This window comes from Hyperolius riggenbachi, chromosome 6 (genome assembly GCF_040937935.1).
Source record: "Hyperolius riggenbachi isolate aHypRig1 chromosome 6, aHypRig1.pri, whole genome shotgun sequence".
NCBI classification, from domain to species: Eukaryota; Metazoa; Chordata; class Amphibia; order Anura; family Hyperoliidae; genus Hyperolius; species Hyperolius riggenbachi.
The window spans coordinates 326,901,221-326,920,947 of record NC_090651.1 but is presented as its reverse complement, the minus strand read 5'-3'; the positions used below and the strand labels follow the sequence as shown (position 1 = coordinate 326,920,947).

General features: G+C 45.4%; 1 protein-coding gene across 4 annotated transcripts in view; it reads left to right on the top strand.

Moving 5' to 3' along the window:
- Positions 1-19,727, top strand: part of LOC137521755 (carcinoembryonic antigen-related cell adhesion molecule 1-like) — a 244,289-nt gene that overhangs the window by 205,675 nt on the left and 18,887 nt on the right. For 2 of the 4 annotated variants that reach the window (XM_068241435.1, XM_068241437.1), the window contains exons 7-9: positions 5,621-5,950; positions 11,636-11,749; positions 19,635-19,659. In XM_068241435.1, coding sequence (XP_068097536.1) covers positions 5,621-5,950; positions 11,636-11,749; positions 19,635-19,659 — 469 coding nt within the window. The remainder of the gene's footprint in view (positions 1-5,620; positions 5,951-11,635; positions 11,750-19,634; positions 19,660-19,727) is intronic. The other 2 variants (XR_011022191.1, XM_068241436.1) reach the window with 1 other exon arrangement.

The following is a 19,727-nucleotide window of genomic DNA, read 5'->3' as shown; positions in this document are numbered from 1 at the left end:
ACAAATCCAAAAAATAACACTGGAGGTGCAGCCTCATCTGCATCATCCACCCGAGAGACAACTGTCCTCTTCTGCCTGTTTGGTGTCATCATGTATTCCCTACCGTGCAGAACTGCAGCTGCACTCAGCTATTCCCACTCTGCAGCGTGGACCTCCAACTCCTCCTCCACCAAATGCAAGTCCTCCTCCTGAGAGGTGGACTGTGCAGCTGCCTGCTGATCCAGCTGGCTCAGGGCTGCCTCTCCCTCTTCCAGCAGAACAAACATAGCCCATAGACACCCACTAGCAGATGGATGCCCGCTTCCGGCTCACCATGTTAATTCCCTGCAGGAATGGAACAAACACTAGGCACACCTGCTGCATCTGCCCCCAATCCACAGCAGGAATTACCTGGAGATTTGTAGCACCGTACACAGTCTTGACCATGATGTAGCGGATGACAGCCCTCCTGTGCTGGCACAGCTGCTCCAACATCGCCAGAGTGGAGTTCCAGCGAGTTAGCATGTCAATAACGAGCCGGTGTGCTGGCATGCCCTCTTTCTGCCGCAGAAAGGCAAGGGTTGCTGAGGCAGTGGCAGAAATGGCAAACAATTTTCCGCACAGATTCCAGCAGATTGTTCCACCCTGGGTAGGTGCGCTGGAACCTCTGCCAGGGGCGTTCCTAGGGTCCTTGGAGATTAGGGGCACCTGTGGGCACGAGGTGGGAGTGTATGCGGCGCGCGTAGCGCGCCGCGGCAAAACATGGGCGTGGCCATACAGTAAGTGGGTGTGGTCATGGGTGGGGCTACATTTACATGAACTTAGCAGTGGTGTAAGCTCCAGATAACGGGCCTGCCCATCAAAATATTGGATGGAGCCCCATGTCCTTTATTTAGATAATTTACAATCAGTATAGGCATATACGCACATACAATTTTTATTGGTCAATCACTGACCAATTTTACCACCCCCATGCAGTAAGTGGGCCAACAGACAATGAATTTGATGAACAGAGCTAAAATTGGCTAATCAAAATTGTATGTGTGTACCAGGCTTCACAGCTAATACTGTACATATAAGTAGCAGGGATCAACACACACTGCAGCTAGTTTACTATCAATACAGGCACAGAGTAACAGCTTATACTGTACATACTGTAGGCAGCAGAGATCAGCACACACTGCAGCTAGTTTACTATCAGTACAGGCCCAGAGTAATGGCTTATGCTGAACATACTGGAGGCAGCAGAGATCAGCACACACTGCAGCTAGTTTACTAACAATACAGGGACAGAGTCACAGCTTATAACTTACACACTGGAGGCAGCAGAGATCAGCACACACTGCAGCTAGTTTACTATCAGTACAGGCCCAGAGTAACAGCTTATAATGTACATGCTGGAGGTAGCAGAGATCAGCACACACTGCAGCTAGTTTACTATCAATACAGGGACAGAGTCACAGCTTATAATGTACATACTGGAGGCAGCAAAGATCAGCACACACTGCAGCTAGTTTACTATCAGTACAGGCCCATAGTAACAGCTTATAATGTACATGCTGGGGGTAGCAGAGATCAACACACACTGCAGCTAGTTTACTATCAATACAGGCACAGAGTCACAGCTTATAATGTACATACTGGAGGCAGCAGAGATGAGCACACACTGCAGCTAGCTTACTATCAGTACAGGCCCAGAGTAACAGCTTATATTGTACATACAACAGCTTATACTGCACATACTGGAGGTGGAGATCAGCAAACACTGCAGGTAGCTTATTATCAGTACAGGGACAGAGTCACAGCTTATAATGTACATACTAGAGGCAGCAGAGATCAGCACACACTGCAGCTAGTTTACTATCAATTCAGGCCCAGAGTAACAGCTTATAATGTATGTGCTGGGGGTAGCAGAGATCAGCACACACTGCAGCTAGTTTACTATCAATTCAGGCACAGAGTAACAGCTTATACTCTCTACATATTGGAGGTAGCAGAGATCAGCACACGCTGCAGCTAGTTTACTATCAGTACAGGCCCAGAGTAACAGCTTATAATGTATGTGCTGGGGGTAGCAGAGATCAGCACACACTGCAGCTAGTTTACTATCAACTCAGGCACAGAGTAACATCTTGTACTCTCTACATATTGGAGGTAGCAGAGATCAGCACACACTGCAGCTAGTTTACTATCAGTACAGGCCCAGAGTAACAGCTTATAATGTATGTGCTGGGGGTAGCAGAGATCAGCACACACTGCAGCTAGTTTACTATCAATTCAGGCACAGAGTAACAGCTTATACTCTACATATTGGAGGTAGCAGAGATCAGCACACGCTGCAGCTAGTTTACTATCAGTACAGGCCCAGAGTAACAGCTTATAATGTACGTGCTGGGGGTAGCAGAGATCAGCACACACTGCCGCTAGTTTACTATCAATACTGGCACAGAGTCACAGCATATACTCTACATATTGGAGGTAGAAGGGGTCAGCACACACTGCAGCTAGTTTACTATCAATACAGGCACAGAATAACTTATACTGTAATGAGGCATAGAAGATGGGGCACAGATACACACACCGGGGCATAGAGGATAAGGCACAGGCACACACAATGGGGCACAGAGCTTGGGGCACAGAGACACACAATTGGGCACAGAGGTTGAGGCACAAATACACACAATGGGGCGCAGAGGTTGGGGCACAGATACACACAATGGGGCGCAGAGGTTGGGGCACAGGTACACACAATGGGGCGCAGAGGTTGGGGCACAGGTACACACAATGGGGCACAGAGGTTGGGGCACAGGTACACACAATGGGGCACAGAGGTTGGAGCACAGGTACACACAATGGGGCACAGAGGTTGGGGCACAGGTACACACAATGGGGCACTGAGGTTGAGGCACAGATACACACAATGGGGCGCAGAGGTTGAGGCACAGATACACACAATGGGGCGCAGAGGTTGGGGCACAGGTACACACAATGGGGCGCAGAGGTTGGGGCACAGGTACACACAATGGGGCGCAGAGGTTGGGGCACAGGTACACACAATGGGGCGCAGAGGTTGGGGCACAGATACACACACACAAAATGAGGCAGACAGACACAAAATAGGAAAGACACACACATACAACATTACACAAACACACACTCACAATGAGGAACAGAGAATGGGGCGTGGGACACACACAAAAAGTATAACTACTACCTCCTCCCTGTCTGGAGTCTCTGCACTGCAGTGTGGGACACACAGGGTTAACACTAGCTGCTGCGGCTGCATCCTGCCTGTGTTCTGACCTCCCGGCTGGCTGTGACTGTTCTCCCCCGAAGTTTGAAGCTCCGCAGCACAGGCTCTCTCATTGCTTCTTATGCCTGCAGGTCCATCTGTGGCTGTGAGGGGACGGAGTCCAGCGCAGCTGCAGGCAACTTGAACTGCCAGTCTGCCATGCGGATGGTCAGCGGCAGCGGGCACCAGGCGGGCAAATGGCATCTGGGCTTACGATACGTGCAGGGGGCGGAGCTAGTCATGCTCTTTCCAGCCCCCTGCCTTTTCAAATCAATCTCACGCCCCCTGCCTGGTGCTCCTGATTGGGCAGGAGGCGGATGGACCAGGGCAGCTGACGTTTCCAAGCGGCGAGTGCCGCCCACAACATGGCGGCCGCCGTATCACACAAACGGCAGCCGCGCTGAGTCAAATATTCGGGGCACTCTCGTTGGGCACCCCAGAGACGCAATTAGCGGCACCCCAAAGCCATATCCGTGGCACGGGCCACGGACATATGACGCTAGCGACGCCCCTGACCTCTGCACCACCAGAGTCAGGACGGTGCCCAGAAAGGAATGTGGGTCAAGTATCCACTAAGGACGGCGGCCAGCAGGTTTGCCTCATTATCGGAACACCACACAACCGACTCTGAGCCCTCTGGGGGTCAACCACCTCTGCTCCTGCTCCTGGATGGTGGACAGGATGTTTATGGCCACCAGCTTCTCTTTTATGGTTTATGGCCAACAGCTTCTCTTTCTCCAGGCTGACCATTTCCAGCAGTGCTTGGCACTGGCAGTGCTTCACACTGCTGCTGAGGCGGGCATGCTTGTGGGGTGATCCCACGCCAGTGGAGGGAATGGAATAAGAGGAGGCTGCTGCATCTCCCCTGACCCTGCGGGGTGGCAGCACCAACTGGACTGCTGCTGTGCCAGTTGCTGCTGCTGAGGCCTCACTCCCTTCCACCAATGTGTAACGGTAACACACATTACCTTAACAAACCTCATGCTAGTCGAGTATTGTAGGTCATACTAAAAGCAGAACTTGCGGTACACTGCTGGTGGTAGTACAGGTAGTTTTGCTGTGTGCTGTCTTCACAGAGCAATGTTACCATTGGTCAGTGCATCAGGCCCATTATGTCTATCTGTCACCACTGGGTTGCACCTCAGACTGTCTAAGAGCTTAGGCCTGTTTCCACTGACTCCAATGAATGCCTATGGGCCTGTTTCCACTAAATGCAATTTTTCTGATGCAGATTTCTGCATCATGCATCCGTTTCCACATACAATGAAAACATTAGTGGAAAGAGGCCCATAGGCAATCATTGGAGTCAGTTTTTCTTCACCCAGAATCCGCTTGTAGTCCTGTTTCCATGAATTGTGGTGTGATGGGGCTAAATAGCTGCATCGCACCGTGGGTGTCCTGAAACCAATGCACGGCAATGGAACAGTTTCCATTTACTGCATTGTGTGTGGAGCGGTGCAGAGAAATCTGAGAATCTGCAGCATGCACACACAGCCACATCCGCCCGCCGTCCCCTCCATACACTTCCGCATCAGGTGCGAACGGCAGCGGAAGTGATGCGATACAGCTAGGTAGCCGCACTTGCATCACTTCATAGTGGAAACAGGCCCTTAGTGATGTCCTGGTTCACCATCATTGTCCCATTACGAGTATGCCCTGACATTGTCAATCATTCCTACAAGCATGTGGCAGCATTATTTATAAAATACTATGGGCTTGATTCACAAAGCGGTGATAACCCAGTTAAAAACTTTAGGCGTGATAACCATTTTATCATGCCTAAACTCAGTTTAGGCATGATAAGTTTAGGCATGATAAGTTTAGGCATGATAAGTTTAGGCATGATAAGTTTAGATAAGTTTAGATCGCAGGCAAAGTCCCGCACGCAAAGCAGCGCCATTAAACTCTATGCAAAGTGCACCAGACTTTGCTAGCGCAAAACTTTTGATCAGCTGTGCACTGCGGTGCTAACCCAGTTGGTGCTTAAACTTATCACGCCTAAAAACTTATCACACCTAAACTTATCATGCCTAAACTTATCATGCCTAAACTGAGTTTAGGCGTGATAAAGGGCTTTTCACTAGTGTGCTAACTGTTAGCACCGTTTTGTGAATCAGGCCCTATGTATTCTGATTTGCTACAAGAACATTTCTGCAAAATGGATTAGCCTGCCAAGTCGCTTTTTCACTTTGATTTTCTAGCTGTCTTTGAATTTAAACCTCTTGAATTTAACCCTCTTGTAGGTTGAATGATAATTTAATAATTTAAATTTTTCCCTCAATTGTTACACAGTATATGATGACATTGTGTGGACAGTGCGATTAACCATTATATACCTTTTTTCATCAGAGCGTCCTAAAGCCCCTGGACATGACAACAATTCAGTCACAAAAGGAATAGCTGGACATACGGTAGTTTTGACACTTACCTTGAAAGAAGGACTTCCATGTGTGTTTAACTGGGCTCGTCTCACCCCAAACCCTGGTCCCATCCAAAATCCAAGTGCTAGAGCAACTATTACAAAGTATGATATAATATCTACCAGTTTAAGCTCCAGTCTTCATATTTTAGATGCAACTGTGAATGACTCTGGAAAATATGAATGTACAGCCAAGAATATTATTGGAGCTGAGAATTTCATCTTCAATGTCAATGTGACTGCACAAGGCGGAGGTAATGGTAAGTCATGTTTATTGTAGAGAGTCACTAACCGAAAACAAGCATACGGGTCAGATGTTCTGACTTTACAGTGACCACACTAGTTGCATCCTTGTTACAGGTCTTAAATTCTAAAAGTCAGGAGCACAGTATAATGCCAAAGCCACATGTCTTGTAAACACCAGCTACTGCTTCCTCTATAGTGCCCAGGAACACACACCAATGCCACCATCAGAAATGTCTTAGCCCCACACTGGGCAAACTTACTGATACTGGTATGTAGTGGGGAGTGGGTGTCTGGACACCTTCTAGGAAAAGACACAGGAGACAAAAGCAGGATCCCAATGGTTCAGTACATCAAAACACAATGGTAGAAGTTAAAAGTAAGAAACTACTCACAAAGGTGGGTTGCAGAGGGGCACCAGAGCACAGGAGGCAGGTGGAGACAATGAACCCAACTTCACTTGGGTAGGTCACCGGGGACCTGGATGCGTTCGCTCTCCTTGGGAAAAGAAAGCAGACAGATGTCTACTGTGGTGCAGACTATGTGTGTTCTCTCTTCACCCCTCAAACGGGTAATGTGTGGGGGTGTAAGATGCACTCATTTGTTGAAAAGAGGCGACCTGGTGGTTTATAAAGGCATTTAAAAACAGTTTAAATATGACAAAAGATTGAGGTAGCTTACCTCAATGATGAAAAATCTTTGTGAGAACAAGATTTTATTAGTAGCACAGGCAACGCGTTTCGCAAGTCTGAGCCCGCTTCATCAGGCCAATAACAGTGCCAAACGAAATGATATGTTCAGCTAAGGGAGCTTCCCTTAGCTGAACATATCATTTAGTTTGGCACTGATATTGGCCTGAGGAAACGGGCTCAGACCCGCAAAACGCGTTGCCTGTGCTACTAATAAAATCTTTTGTTCTCACAAAGATTTTGCGTCATTGAGGTAAGCTACCTCAATCTTTTGTCATTTTTAAACTGTTTTTTAATGCCTTTATAAACCACCAGGGCTCCTCTTTTCAACACATTACTACTGATACTGGGATAGTTGGGTGCCGGTAATAGCCAATAGTAAAATATCAGGAGATTCACTGGTAGTTTACTATAGTTAAACTTAACCCTATTGTCACACAGAGCCCTATCTCTTCCGATGCCTCACCCTAATAGCCCTCCTGCCAATGCCTAACTTTAACCACCCCCTCCAATATCACCACCCACCACCATTGATGCCTAACCCTAGGACATCTGAGCTGGGGGGAGGGGGGGATTCGATTTACTCACCTGAGGCTCCTTCCAGGCCAGCTTGTTGCTTGTGAAATGCATATTTCCCTTGATTGATTGAATGCCTCTTACCATGTTTTTCTTTTCTCATGTTTATGTAGCCCACCCTACGCCGTACGTATGTAAGTTTTATGTATGTATGTACAAACGCCTTGCCATGTGCTCCAAAAACAATTCCGGGTATGCCTGGGGCATACTTGGCGAATAAAGCTGATTCTGATTCTGATTCTGATTCAGACTCTTCACAGTTTATCTTGCCCTCTCTGTACTTTTGTTGCCCTCCTGGGTGCCACTGTTCCCTCTGAAACATCCCTGACCACTGCTGTAGTAGCAGGCTTCTCCGCATGTGTGTCTGTGTGCCCCTCTTGATTGTGCCCCCCCTAGCTGGGAGCATTCTGTGCTTGCACAACTTAAACTGTGCAAGTGCAACATTCTTCTGGTCATGGGAATGTGATTGAAAGAGGTGTTCAGTCTGCGCGGTGCAGATATGACCGCACAGTAGCTCCCAATCACAGCTTTGGGGGGACAGTGGCACCCTGGAGGACAGTGAAACTGAAGCAAGGCACCTGATAGACTGCTAGGGGATGTGATGTTAACCCTTGCTGACCACGTAATGTCGATTGGCGTGAATGCAGCGGCAGCACCAGGACCTCTCCAAGCCAATTGGTGTGAAATCCTGGGGCGTGGCTTTGCAGGAAATGGCGCGCACCACTGCGCGCACATCTCTGTTTGAATGACGGAGCTCCACTCCGCCATCAGTTTCCCAGTGACAATCGCCGTTAGGAGACTGTTAGATGGCGTTCCGCCATCTATTTACTCTGTACAGCGCTGCAATCTACAGCTGTCCCCCTGGGGGGCAGAGAAGCGATCCACTGTCATAGGCTGAAGCCTATGACAGCCTGTCATGCTGATAGGCTGCTGGGGGGAGAAAGGGAGGGTGGGTTAAAAAAATAATTTGAAAAAAGCAAACTTTATTGTAAAAATAAACAAAAATATTTGTAAAAAAAATAAACATTGGGGGAGCAATCACAGCTCACCAACAGAAATCTCTGTTGATTGGCAGAAAAGGAGGGTGGTCACTTGTGTGCTGAGTTGTATGGCCCTGCAGCAAGCCCATAAAACTGCAGTGGCCTAATTTGTAAAAAATGGCCTGGTCACTAGGGGGGTTTAAGACCGTGGTCCTTAAGTGGTGAAAGCCTCCTAGTGATGCCTAACCCTAACTTTCTTCCCAATGCAATTCCGATACATCCAAGCATAAAGACAAAAAATATCAGGAGCCATGGAACTTTGAATGCCACCATAGGCGCCCACACAAATTACAGCCATAGGGGGAAACTTAGTGGGTGGCAAACTGCGGATACAAATTGTGGGCACAAGGGAGCCACAAGGGGACAGAAGGAGGCACAAGGGGGAAGAAGAATGCACAGGAGACAGGAGAAGTCATAAAGGGGGACAAACGGAGGCACAAAGGGGGACAGAAGGAGAATCAAAGGGGGACTGAAGAAAGCACAAAGGGGGACAGAAGGAGGCAAAATGGGGCACAGAAAGAGGCACAATGGGGACAGAAGGAGGCACAGGGGGACAGAAGGAGGAACAGGGGGATGGAAGAAGGTACATGGGGACAGAAGGAGGTCCAAAGGAGACAAGGAGAAAGAAACTCAAACTGGGGCAGAAGGGGGCACAAAAGTGGACACAAGGAGTCCCAGGGGACACACAGGGTGGCAAAGGTTGCAGAAGGACTGAAGGGGGCACAAGGGCACAGAAGAAGGCACAAAGAGGGATAGAAAGAGGCACAATGGGGACAGAAGGAAGCAAAAAAGATAACAGAAGGAACCCCAGGTGGATAGAAGGATGTACGAGGAGGGGGCGGGGGAGTAGCTCAGAGGGACACAGTGGAGACTGCCTGCAACTTACTCTATCTGGACCTTGTGATGTCTGCTCTCCAGGGACCAGTGATGCTGCCACTGCTCAGGAAACCGAGCTTCCAGCTGCTGCACATGCACAGCAGAAGCAAGTGATCCAACACCAGCAGGGGAAGGGGCTTCATTTGAGGATGGGGCTTTGTTTGGGGTGGTGCTTTGTTCAGGACGTGGCTTAATCCAGGGCTATGGTACCCTCCAGGGTCAATGGCACTTCAGGCAATGGCCTTGAATGCCCTTGTTTAAAAACTGCCCTGCTGATGCTCCTGTCTCTGGAGGAGCTGCTGAAGACATGCAAGGCAGAGCAGGACATGGTGCATGCTTGTTCCTCACCAGAGCCGGGACAAGGTCCTCCAGCGCCCAAGGTTGAGACACCAAAGTGCGCCCCTCCATCTGCCCCCGCCCCTCCCCCCAGCCATCACACGCTGAGCTGACTGCTATTAGACTAAGAGGTGTCCCAGGGCTCCCAACACCTTAATCTCTAGTTATCTGGCTTGCAGTCACTGGCATGTATCATCTTTTCTTATTTCTCTCTGCTTCAAACACAATGGGGGAATGATAGCTGAGTGAGTTGTGCACCCCCTCCTACACTGCGCCCTGAGGCTGGAGCCTCTCTAACCTCTGCCTCGGCCCGGCCCTGTTCCTCACTCACCCCTGTTGTAGAACTGCAGGAATAGTCTGGGCAGGAGAGAGGAGACCTGCACTGCACTCTGCGCTGGAACGCAGAGTGTCTTCGCATGGTGCCTTGCCCCCTCTCTCCAGCTCGGCCTATGGCTGATATGCCACTGCCAGGGGTAGTGAGGAGCAAGCATTACTACATCCTGCCATGCATCATGTTTCCAGCTGCTCTGCACACACACAGCTGCAGCTGGGGCACATGTGTGTGGCACTGTTTGTCAGGCCCCAGACTCACTCGGGCCTCATACTTCAGACCCCCTTGTGATGTCCTGACAGCAGCCCTGACACACACAACCCGTTTATAATATCTAAGTGCATAAATAATCCATCAGGACATTCACTGCCTCCCCTGGGGCATCCTCTATAATACCTGATCATATGCCCTTCAAGAGGCAGTGGATGTAATGAAGTTTTATTCCTCCAGACCTTATCAGGGGGTGGGGGCTAGGACCTTTTTGCTTGGAATGCAAACACCCAAGTAGCCTTTAGAGTAGGGAGATGAGGAAGGATGAGCATTGTAAAAAGTTGGTGGGGCCACAAGTGTCAAATACAGCATGACAAAGTTCCAGTGACCCAAATGACCTAGGCTTTCAGTGTACACCAAGATATTTCCTGCTTTTCAGCTCCCTGATGTGTCTGAACACCAAGCGGCAGCAAGCATTTAATTATCTGTCAGTAATCCTGCGCTTACCAGCTCAGTTGCTGTTACCTCGCTGGCAGCGCATCTGGGGCTTCCGGTGCGGCCGGCCGCATTGGCAGGGATGATGTCAGCAACGTGCCTGCGGGGATCCGGCCGCACGATACTCAGACTGAAAATGAGGGCGGACACATGCGCTGGCAGCGTCGCTCCACTTATGCTGTAAGGAAGCGTGTCAGCTGATCAGCTGTCAGCTGACACGCAGGATTCCACCTCCGGTTCCGGATTGGCCAAGCGGCTTGGAGGTGTGTTCTCCTGCTTACCTGGGCTTCTTAAGCGCTGCTCCAACACTTGCTCACTTAGCTCTTGCCTGCCGATTCTGTACCTTTGCATATCTGATTGTTGCCGACCTCTGCCTGTTTACTCACATTGTATTCACCTGCCGATTTTGTACCATGTCTGTCAGATCTGTTACCGACCCTAATTGTTGACCATTCTTATAATCTGTATCAGGGACAGTATTGTCTTCTACTGTCACTGTCTGTAAGACATTCCCCTGTTGGGAACGTCTAGTAATTGTCTGTCTGCTAGTGCCCTCATACACTAGCAGATCGTTACATTATCTTTGTGGGGTTGCTCCCTAGCCCTCCTCCCCATCTGTATTCCGTCCTTAATCTTGATTCTTCCAGCCATAGCTGCCATAGCATGAAGTGGCTTTGGTGACATCACACGGCCCGGCTGCCACAATGCATGCTGGGAGATGTAATCCATAAATGTGATACCACCACAGCCACTGCGAGCTGCAGCTGGGAGGATCAAGATCCAGAAGGAGGACCACATACACATGGGGGCTAGGAAACAGCACCCCTAAGGTAACAAAACACTTATAATTTTGTCAACTGCAACTAGATACTGGACGCCAAGTCTGTGATAATGTCATGTCTGCCACAGAGCTTGCCACATCATATGACCACTTGAGTAGTTCATGGCAGGACTTTCCAGTTACACATTGACAGAATCTGTGCATCACGCTCACCTCCAGGAATCTGATTTGCTGGAGATGCCCTTTCCTACAACAGAAACCTTGTTACTGATTCTAAAATTTCTATAAAATATGTTTTTTACATGGTTTAATAAGGAGGTCAAATAACCCTCATATCATACATTATCTCTATCATTTCCATTTCATAGATGAAAGTCCTAAACCTAAAACACTGGGTGGTGGTGCAATAGCCGGTATCGTGATTGGTGTCCTTGCTGGCATAGCTCTTATTGGAATCCTTGCGTTCTTCCTCGTGCGAAAAAGTAAGTTATTTGTCCCATTCAAGCTTTCCTGTGAACAAAACAACATTCCGTGTAGATAACCTTGCACTGTTATACGTCTTGTGTCTAACCTGTGTATAGACTAATCGTGCCTTCCATCGTTCATTGTTTGTATGTCAGCACTCTGTTAGCAGTCCATAGAATGCCACACCCATTTATGTTCTGGTCTGCAGAAGAAGAATGGTGGGAGGACACTGGGGTGCATACTCACCATCACACTCAGCATGAAAACATAATTGTTTCCTTGGTTATCGAGGTTTAAAAATAAGAGTACTGAATATTAGTCTTGATAAACATTTCACTCACCCTATTTGATTTTGGCCACATTCATCAAACTTTGTTTCCTGTTTAATGTACTTGTGCCAAATAACTACAGTATCATTTCTGAAAGACATACCGGGCTAACTCATATAGGACCAGTTGGTGCATATGTGATTGATAGATGTGCACTTTCAGCTCATTATAAACTTTCAACAAAAATGTGTCCACGCCCGCACAGAGCTGTCTATATGCAGACACTAGCCTGTATGCAATTAACTTTTCTCCTGAGTTTTCTCCTAGAATATAATTGTTCGTTTTCACTTTAAATAAAAAACTATTCAGGCTTTTGGAGTTGAAAAAGATCAAAAATTATCTTGAGTATCTTCTTGGTTGCTGGTGATACAAAATGCGTTTTATTGACAAATGAAATGTGAAAATATCTAGGAGAAGAAGTGAATTTCATATGGACCACTGTGTGAATAGCTAAAAAAAGTCATTCAGAACACGTCCTCCATGCTTGATCCCTAGAGATGCCCTCTTGGCTCCACACATCCACCACTAGTTGAACTGTCAACATTGAGTAATGTTTGAAATGGCCACACAAATCTGCAGATGCAGCATTTTGTTGCTGCTGCACTTTCTAAAAAAAGAAAAAGCCAGCTGCCAAGTAATTGACAAGCATTCCTGGCTGCCTCTGAATGGTATCCAAATCTTCTAAACACACAAAGCTACATTTGGCAAATTAAGAAAAGGTGTTCTTGTCTCAAAGAGTTTCCTGGTCACTCAATATGGTCACAGTCATAAGCAAACATGCTGTCATGCAATGTAGGTTTTTAGGAAAATGATACCCATGTATACACTCAAGAAAATAGTCAATTGACATTGTTTGGGGAACGGCAATCAAGAAATGTTCTGAGCAACTTTGCTCTTGCTGTCCTTTTTGTCAGTACTTTGCGAGTTTTTTCTTCAAACTCCATGAACATAGCACTCTAGTATGCATCGGCTTATATTAGCTCTGGGCAAACTACGGCAAGCATGCGCTGGATCTCCAGCCCGCCCAAAGGTGGCCGGATTGCTCTCCTCAACCCCCTCCCTCTCTGCAGAGTTGCGAGCGGGCAGTGGGGGATTTGAAACTCACCTTGATCGCCGATTCCCGTGTTGCATCTCAATAGCAATAGGGAGTCACATGTCGGAACATGCCAGCGTATTACACGCTGGCTGCCTGCGTGTAATACGCTGGCACATCCCAACGTCCCGTCATGTGACTCCCTGTTGCCATTGAGGCGCAAAGCAAGAATCTGCGTTTAAGGTGGGTTTTAAATCCCCCACTGTCCGCATCTCTGCAGGGAGGGAGGGGGTCGAAATTTAAGGAATGCGGCCCGCAGTTCACTGCATGCGGCCCGGGCCGCTTAAAGTTTGCCCAGCCCTGGTCTACATCAAAGGCAATCATTGACCAAAAAGTGCTCTATAGATTGAATTAAAAACTGCTTCACAGACAGCCATAAAAATATTTTTTTTTGTAATTGTTTTTCCAGCCTATTATGGTAGTAATGAATCAGTCGTTCCACTTTATTATGATAGTGTGAAATAGCATACTGTATATCAGTTACTAATAACTCAGATTTTCAATTAACAGTTTCATTATATTGAGTTGTTTGTGTGCGCTGTTATTGAATGTTTCTCTTTAGAGTATGCAACACACAGTATCCTAAAGATAATTTAATGGATTTAGTATACAGTTTTTTGTAATCTATTTGTCTTTATGTCTGCGCTTTTCTGCTGGATTTTTCCTTTCACTTATCTGGTGTGTTTGCTCCTCTGTTACTAACCCATCTTCATTCCACTCATTCTGCAAGTCCATTACAGTATCACAGCTTCCCATTGTTGCTCTTTTTTATTATTGTATGCTTTTTCAAAAGTTTGAAATGCAATGATGTGTTTAACGGTGAGGAGCGAAAAATGCTGATATTTTTTGTTTAAATTTTTTGTGAAAATATTGTTAAATTAAATTTTCGAGCAAAAATGCCATTGAAAAATATTTTGTAACAAATTTGTGATTTTTCAAATTTTCACGCTGAAAATAAACAATTTTGCTCTTTTCACGAATTTTCACAGTAAAAATACAGATTTTTCATGAATTTTATAATCGAGAAGAACGTTTTGTTTCCTTTAACCTTATTGCGGAAACACAATGTATTTTTGTGAATATTTTCTCAAAATCGAAAATAGCATTTTTGATGTGAAAATTACTTTGGCCAAAAATTGCAAGCATTACTAGAGGTTAAGAACCGCTTAATGCAATTATCAGATGAATGAGCAAATCTAAAGTATTTTTGACATTTTAAGTAAAACTGTGAAATATTAAGCCTGAGTTCCTGACAGATGAAGCAAGCCGAGATTGGGTTAAATGAAAATGATCTGCTATTGTATGTTTAGGATTTCCTACACAGGGTCACTTGGGTTATATGATATCATAGTAACAGGTGTTTGATTCAATAGCTGTATGATTGCAGTTGCAGCAGCATACACACGTCTGGTTGGACTTTTATTATTCTGGTTGGACTTGATGGACGGGTGTCTTTTTTTCAACCAAACTAACAATGTAAAAGGTCTCACTGTATCACTGCAGGTGCCTGCATTAGACTGTAATCATTTGTACATTTCATCAATAGTATATACACACTTCCCAAAGTTTAAAGTGAACCAAGCACCAATTTTAGCACCCAGGGCATGTCAAAAGCACATTAAAAATGCAAGTCAACAATGCGTCTCGTTATTTAACCACTTTACCCCCGGCGGTACGAATTTCTCCGTCCCTTTTTTCCCTCCTAAAAAACCAGGGACGGAGAAATCCGTACCTTCCGCGCTACCGCCGCTGTCCGCGCTACCACCGCTCGTGCGCGCGCACCCGCCGCTCGTGCACGCCGCCGCCCGCTCGCCCGGAGATCAATGAACGGGAAAATCCATTCCCGTTCGTTGATCTAAGCTCCCGCAATGATCTGCTGCTTCTTTCAGAAACAGCGCGATCATTGTGAGTCTCCCAGCCTCCTACTGCTTCCTGTAAGCGTCCTTCCGGTCGCTTACAGGTCGCATGTAAACATACTCACTGTGGCCATCTTGTGTCCAAATAGTAAACTACACCCTAATTCATTTTACACATAAAAATAAATTGTTTTACATAATAAATTAACTCATTACCTCCCACACTCCCCATTTTTTTTTTTTGTAATTTAAAAAAAAAAAAATACAATTAAAAAAAAAACATAAATAGTTACCTTGGGGACTGAACTTTTTAAATATTTATGTCAAGAGGGTATAACACTGTTACTTTATAAACTATGGGCTTGTAATTAGGGATGGACGTAAAACTGAAAAAAATGCACCTTTATTTCCAAATAAACTATTGGGGCCAAACATTGTGATAGGGACATAGTTTAAACGGTTTTATAACCAGGAATAATGGGCAAATACATTTCATGGGTTTTAATTACAGTAGCATGCATTATTTAAAAACTATAAAGGCAGAAAACTGAAAAATAATATTTTTTCCCACATTTTTTCCTATTTTCCCATTAAAACACATTTAGAATAAAATAATTCTTGGCATAATGTCCCACTTAAAGAAAGCCTAATTGGTGGCGGAAAAAAGAAGATATAGTTCATTTCATTGCGATAAGTAATAATAAAGTTATAGACGAATGAATGGACAGGGCGCTGAAAGGTGAAAATTGCTCTGGTGTTCAAGGGGTAAAACCCCTCAGTGGTGAAGTGGTTAAAAAAAAAATCAATTTTACTTTTACATTTAAAAGTTAGCAGAGGTTGTATTAGCCTACTTCAGCTGGCCTGCCCATCTGCAGTGCATCTGCAGCTAAGGATTAATTTAATTGTTTTATTGCACACATTAGCAAGAAGAAAACAATACCTTTCCTCAACAGAGGGTAGTGGGTAATTAGGAGAGCTGCTTCAAAGAGTTTATCCAGAGGGAAGGTAGAATCTGTGACTTCTGTAAATAAGGGTAGCTAAAGGGGAGGGGGGAACATGGCAGCTCCTATAGCTATTAGAAACCAAGAGAAATACCAGGTGAAAAAAAAGGTGCTTAGTTCCCTTTAAGGCTGGATTGCATAATGCACATGGTATACTGTGTGTGTAATCTGCAATAAAACTGTGTGCAATTGTGCATTATAACATACATGTTAATTCAAAGCCTGCGTGTAGAAAATAATGTGATTGGCTACAGCACAGAGATGTGAACTAGGTCATTGTACGGGCAGTGAGTTGACATGCAGAATTATTCTGCAATGTAATGGATCTGGTGTGAATGGACCCAGTATGCAGTAGCTTCTACGTTTGATTAGTTAATTCTCCAGCTGTATAAATGTGCAAGAAATTAATGTAAAAATTGCATAAACTCAAACTTATTCAAATCTAATTGGCCTTCCCCAAATTTAAACCTACTAGATCTCCCCGGCTTCATAACGTAAAGAGAACCCGAGGTGGGTTCTAAGAGTCCTATTAGCAAACAGAGGCTGGGTCTGCATATAATGCCCAGCCTCTGTTGCTATACAGCTTCCCTGCAGCCCCCCTCTGTGCTCTGCTGTGCCCCCATGAATCATCAGCCGAGCTAGAGACACACAGCGTGTTGCTAGCAATCAGTTTACATCCACACTGTCACTCTCCGCCGCTCCCCCGCCTCCTCTATATCGCCGCTCCCCGCCTGCGTTGCTTCCCTCCAATCAGCAGGGAGGGAACGCACGCAGACGGGGAGCGGCAATATAGTGGAGGCGGGGGAGCAGTGGAGAGTGACCGTGTGGATGTAAACAGCCGGCTGGTGACCCGCTGCATGTCGCTAGCATGGCGGTTTGATTCATGGGGGCACAGCAGAGTGCAGGGGGGAGACTGGAGGGAGACAGTATAGCAACAGAGGCTGGGCATTATATGCAGACCCAGCCTCTGTGTGCTAATAGGATTCTTAGAACCCACCTTGGGTTCTCTTTAAATAGACAACAGTTGGCTTGTGTGAATGTTTCCAAAACTTATTTTGACTGGGTCAAAGTGAGTGACCTTGATAACTTCACAGCTATGTTGATTTCTCTTGTAGCCCCCTGCTCGGGTGTTCCAGGGAGGTTGAAGGGAAGTAAAGCAAATTTGGGCTCATCTTTTGTTGGGTAACATAAAGTGTAGGAACATACTAGGCAGAATTACATATGCATTTTCCATAGCAAATAGTGAAAAACACATATGTGATTCTGCCTAGTGTGTTCCTACACAAAAATTTTTTTTTTTTAGACTAATTAGATTTGTAGATGCCTGACTAAGGGTTGCCAAACATCATACAATCTTGATCTTTTTAGTATAATGGCCAAGTAATGGAAAATGCTTTGAAAAGATTGTTTTGATAACCACTTATACTACATAAAAATGGTAAGATTAAACAACCAAGATTGTATCGTGTATGGCCAGCCTTAGTGACACAAATGAGAACAATTACATTAACATGGACATATCTAAAAGATGAATGGGAGCTCTGACCAGAATAAATAATATATCTACTGGATAAACCTCATTAGGTATCGAACAGTTCCTTTTAAGCATGGTTAATTTTGGCACCAGTATTCGCCTACTAAATGGCTAATCACTGCAGAATTAGTTTTGGTTTTTTACTTAGCTGAAATGATTGTACCAAAAGATACATGTGTAAATTTGGCAGATGTCGATTATCTACCAACATTCAGTTGTTTCACAGTGGAAATGGTGGCACTGAAGGTACAAAGCCAACAGAGATTAATTTTGGTGGTGGTGTTTAGAAGGCACATAGCCAAAATTTTGTCAGTGAAGAAGAGATTTGACTGGAGAGCAGTGAAGAAAGAAATGGTTGTGTTTGTCACCAATGGAAATCATCATACATGATGATCTTTTAAGTGTAGGCATAGAATGTATGTAGTTTTAGGAGAATGTAGTTTTTTTTTGTTTTTGTTTTTTTGTTTTTTATAAGGGTCGGGCATTAGGAAATGGTTATCGTTAAGAGCGTAGGGTGAAGTTTAACATCAGAATTGGCAAAAGATTTTCTACAGGTAGAGGGAGTGACATTAAAGGACAACTGAAGTGAGAGCAGAATATGGAGGCTGCCATATGTATTTCCCTTTAAACAATACTAGTTGCCTGACAGCCCTGCTGATCTGTTTGGCTTCAGAAGTGTCTGAATCACGCCAGAAACAAGCATGCAGCTAATCTTGTCAGATCTGACAATAATGTCAGATACACCTGATCTGCTGCATGCTTGTTCAGGGGCTATCGTTAAAGTATTAGAGACAGAGGATCAGCAGGTTAGCCAGGCAACTGGTAATACTTAAAAAGTATTAAATATGGCAGCCTCCCTATCCCTTTCTTTCTTCAGGTGTCCTTTAAGGGGAGAGGTTTAAGTTAGGGGTTTGGAAGGGGATTTTTGCTATGGGAGGTTGGCCTAATGACAAAGAGAGAAACTATGAAAAAAACTGGCAAAAATAGTATCCAGTAGTTGAGATAACAGTCAGATGAACACCCACCCTGGCAACAAAATTAAATTATGGCAAAATTTAGACTTGTGCGTTAGTGAACCTTTCAATATACTGCGGGTTTTACACATCCCAGAGCTTTACATTTAAGATCTTTGTAGAAAGGATAAGGCGTTCACTGTATCTGCTGCCCCCTACGATCAGTGTAGATGTGTATTTTCCTTTCATATCAAAAATAGATAGAGGCTAGATTTCTTCTACATGATTTATCTCCGGGCAAATTCATGGATAAAACAGGAAGCAGAAGTCACACATGATCAGTCAGTATGAATCTTATACAGGGCCAGGCAGAGGCGAGAGAGGCTCCAGCCTCAGGGCGCAGTGTAGGAGGGGGGGCATAACTCACTCAGTTACCATTCCCCTTTTGTGTTTGAAGCAGAGATAAATAAGAAAATGGGATACATGGCAGTGACTGCAAGCCAGATAACTAGAGATTAAGGTGTTGGGAGGGGGAGGGGGGGTTGTTGGGGGCCCTGGGGCGCCTCTTACTCTAATAGCAATCAGTGTGTGACGGCTGGGGTGGGAGGGATGGAGGGGCGCACTTTGGTGTCTCAGCCTTAGGTGCTGGAGGACCTTGTCCCGGCTCTGATCTTATAGGCTTGATTGCAATTATGTGACCTTGGCCCCACCTCCAATTACTCTTTTATCTTCTTTGTTTGTGCCTTTTAGAGAAATCATACAGTAGAACCTGGTCAACTCTTGTATAAACTATTATCAATGATTCACTGTTGTGGAATTTTACAAAGAGGTTCTGGAGGTGGGAATAAGTAACACCCCAGGTGATCTGCTCACTTTATCATCAAAAGTATTTTTATTAATTTTTGATAGAAAACCCCACTTAACAGACTGTCCATATTTGAAAACATGCATCAATAATGGTAACAGATCCATCAAGAGCCCATAAGTCAAATACACACTTTTAAAATGACAGATAAGTGGAATTAAGATGTTCCCTTCCTGTGTTATATATTCTCTTGGTGGTGTTTGTGGGCTGTATCTTATCTGTATACTCCTGCTTATCCTCTTGCTGACTAACACATTTCTGTATCCTGCAGACAAAAGGAGCAAGGAGAGGGAAAGGTAAGTCGCATATGTACAAATAGGCTCCTTCTCAAGAGGGTGGTATCACACTGGCAATACGTATTACA